The sequence below is a fragment of the Mus pahari genome, chromosome 18, assembly GCF_900095145.1.
Source record: "Mus pahari chromosome 18, PAHARI_EIJ_v1.1, whole genome shotgun sequence".
Classification (NCBI taxonomy): domain Eukaryota; kingdom Metazoa; phylum Chordata; class Mammalia; order Rodentia; family Muridae; genus Mus; species Mus pahari.
This window is the reverse complement of record NC_034607.1, coordinates 2,248,742-2,251,519: the sequence shown is the minus strand read 5'-3', so window position 1 is coordinate 2,251,519 and position 2,778 is coordinate 2,248,742. Positions and strand designations below refer to the sequence as shown.

Sequence of the window (2,778 nt, the reverse complement as noted above, 5' to 3'; positions counted from 1 at the left end):
GCAGAGTCAAAAACAGAGAGAATGGATGCTTGGAATACAGACACACACAGTCAAGAGCAGAGAGAATGTCTGCTGCTGTGTGGGCACTGAGGTATTGAGAAAGTATTAGAGACTAAATCCAGAGACATCAATCTATGTAGAAAAGCCAGAGTGTTTCAACATTTGAGAATCAGTTAATGTAATTCGTACTAATTGAGAGATGGATGTAAAACAACACTTGTTCACCCACATAAACTCATAAAAGGGATGGTGGTAGACTTTGGCACTGGGTCTTAAAGTTGTTCTTTTTTTTTTCTTTTCTTTTTGACAGATCTGGTTTATCAGGAAATCTGTAGTAAAAAGCAATTTATTTGATCTTGGAAAAGATATCTGCCCTGCTTCTCACATCAGGCACAGGGGTAGGATGTTCAAAGCTATCCCACACGGTGTCTAGAAAAAATATGCAATGGGGCAATGAAAAACATGGCCAAATAAATACATGAAAGAGATTAGAATCTCTAAGAATACAAAATTGTCATCGCTTCCTCTACATATAACTAGATACTTAGGAAGTTATAAAACCCAGATATTAATAAGAAGTTTAATAATGTAGGTTACAAAATCATTCTAAATAAAATTCTGGCAGAAACAAATGAAAACAAAGACACAACCATGCTACTTTCAGCAATAATATTTTAAAAATATAAACTTTCTACAACATGCTACTGCTTAAGAGAATTTCATGTCTGTACATACAAGTACATGATATTTGAGAGACTTGAATTTGCCCTAACATAAAAGGAATTCTCTGTGATTGTGTGTAAATCACCCTGGATCATCAATCACTAGGCTGAAATAGACTTCTGGCTGATTGCTAGCTGCTTCTTTTCTCCTTCTCCTTCTCCTTCTCCTTCTCCTTCTCCTTCTCCTTCTCCTTCTCCTTCTCCTTCTCCTTCTCCTTTTCTCCTTCTTCTTCTCCTTCTCCTTCTCCTTCTCCTTCTCCTTCTCCTTCTCCTTCTCCTTATCCTTCTCCTTCTCCTTCTCCTTCTTCTCCTTCTCCTCTTTTCAGACAGGATGTCTCTGTGTAGCCCTGGCTGTCCTGGAACACACTCAGTAGACCAGGCTGGCCTCGAACTCAGAGATCCACCTGCCTCTGCTTCCCAAGTGCTGGGATTAAAGACAGGCACCACAGCTGCCTGGTGACTGCTAGCTTTTTCCTTTTGAAACTAATTCTTCAAGCATGATTGAGACTGACTCTCAGGATCCTGCTCTGTGCAGGTCCACAGAGGAGCAGACACCCATCACTTGAACCAAGTCACAGGTCCTCTTTGAACTCATCCAGTGTCTAGCTGTCTTCATGACATCTGTAGTACTTAGCTGCTCTGACAAGCCATGTGCTAGTTTTTAAATAAGAGGCAATGTGGTAGTTTGAAAGAAAATGTCCCCCATAGGATCAGAGGGGGTGGCACTATTAGGAGATATGACTTTCTGGAGCAGGTGTGGTCTTGGAGAAAGTGTGTCACTGAGGGCTGGCTTCCAGGTGTCACTGAGGGCTGGCTTCCAGGTCTCAGATGCTCAACCCAGGTCCCATGTGGCATTCACTCCCGCCACATTGGCTGCCTGCCAATCTGGATGTGGAACTCTCAGCTCCTTCACCAGCACCATGAGACACTGATTCTGCTAAAAGACAAAGTTGGGAATAGCCATGAACTCAGTGGTACAGGAGACAATTTTCTGAACAGAACACCAATGGCTCAGGCTCTAAGATCAACAATTAATAATGGAGACATCATGAAACTGAAATTCTTATGTAAAGCAAAGAACACCACCAATAAAGAGTGGCCTACAGAATGGGAAAGATTTCACCAATTCCAAATATGGCAGAGGGCTGATTTCCAAAATATATAAAGATCCCAAGAATCGACATATCAACAAACCAAATAATACAATAAAAATGGGGTGCAGATCTACAATGAGAATTCTCAACAGAGGAATCTAAACTGCCCTAGAAGCAGCACTTAAAGAACTGTTTACATTGTGAGCCATCAGGGAAATGCAAGTCAAAATGACTCTGAAATTCCATTATGTTCCTGTCAGAGCAGCTAAGATCAAACACACAAGTGACAGCTCATGCTGGCAAGGTTGTGGAACAAGAGGAACACTCCTCCATTGTTGGTGGCAGTTCAAACCTATGCAGCCACTATGGAAATCAATTTAGCAGTTTCCCATAAAGTTGGGAATTTATCTACCTCGGGAACCAGGATACCACTCCTGGCGTATACGCCATCCCACAAACAAACAAACAAAACCAACTTGCTCAACCATGTTCATAGCAGCTTTATTTGTAACATCCCAATGTTGGAGCAAACCTAGATGTCCCTCAACTGAAGAATGTGTTGGGAACTAAGTAAAGGGGGGCCCGGTGGAAGGCCCTGGGTGAGAGGGGGAAGGGAAAAGGGGCCCAACGTCCGGTCAGAGTTCCTGTGCTCTGGGCAGGCGGACGTAGGCATGGGGGTGCTGCTGGACCCTTTCCACTCAGCCCCAGGTGGGCATTGCCTCTGACCCACTTGGCGGGGGGTGGGCAAGGGGGCTGCCCCCAACATGGGGACCCCAAGGCCCTTGTAGTCCCGGGGTTATAGGAGAGAGGGATGAGGGAAGAGGTTCCCAACACTGACCAGAGTGTGCAGCGGATCTTGATGGAGCAGAGACTATCTATGGTTTAAGAGCTTTATTATAGAAATGCAGGAGAGAGAGAGAGAGAGAGAGAGAGAGAGAGAGAGAGAGAGAGAGAGAGAGAGA

At 44.1% G+C, this 2,778-nt stretch overlaps 1 protein-coding gene across 1 annotated transcript in view; it reads right to left on the bottom strand.

Annotated features, from left to right (window-relative positions):
* Positions 1 to 1,159: 1,159 nt before the first annotated feature.
* LOC110335584 (H-2 class II histocompatibility antigen, I-E beta chain-like) overlaps positions 1,160 to 2,778 on the bottom strand; it is a 20,020-nt gene continuing 18,401 nt past the window's right edge. Inside the window, exon 5 of the mRNA XM_021217804.1 lies at positions 1,160 to 1,659. Within this exon, the coding sequence (XP_021073463.1) occupies positions 1,547 to 1,659 (113 nt within the window). The 3' untranslated portion in view covers positions 1,160 to 1,546. The remainder of the gene's footprint in view (positions 1,660 to 2,778) is intronic.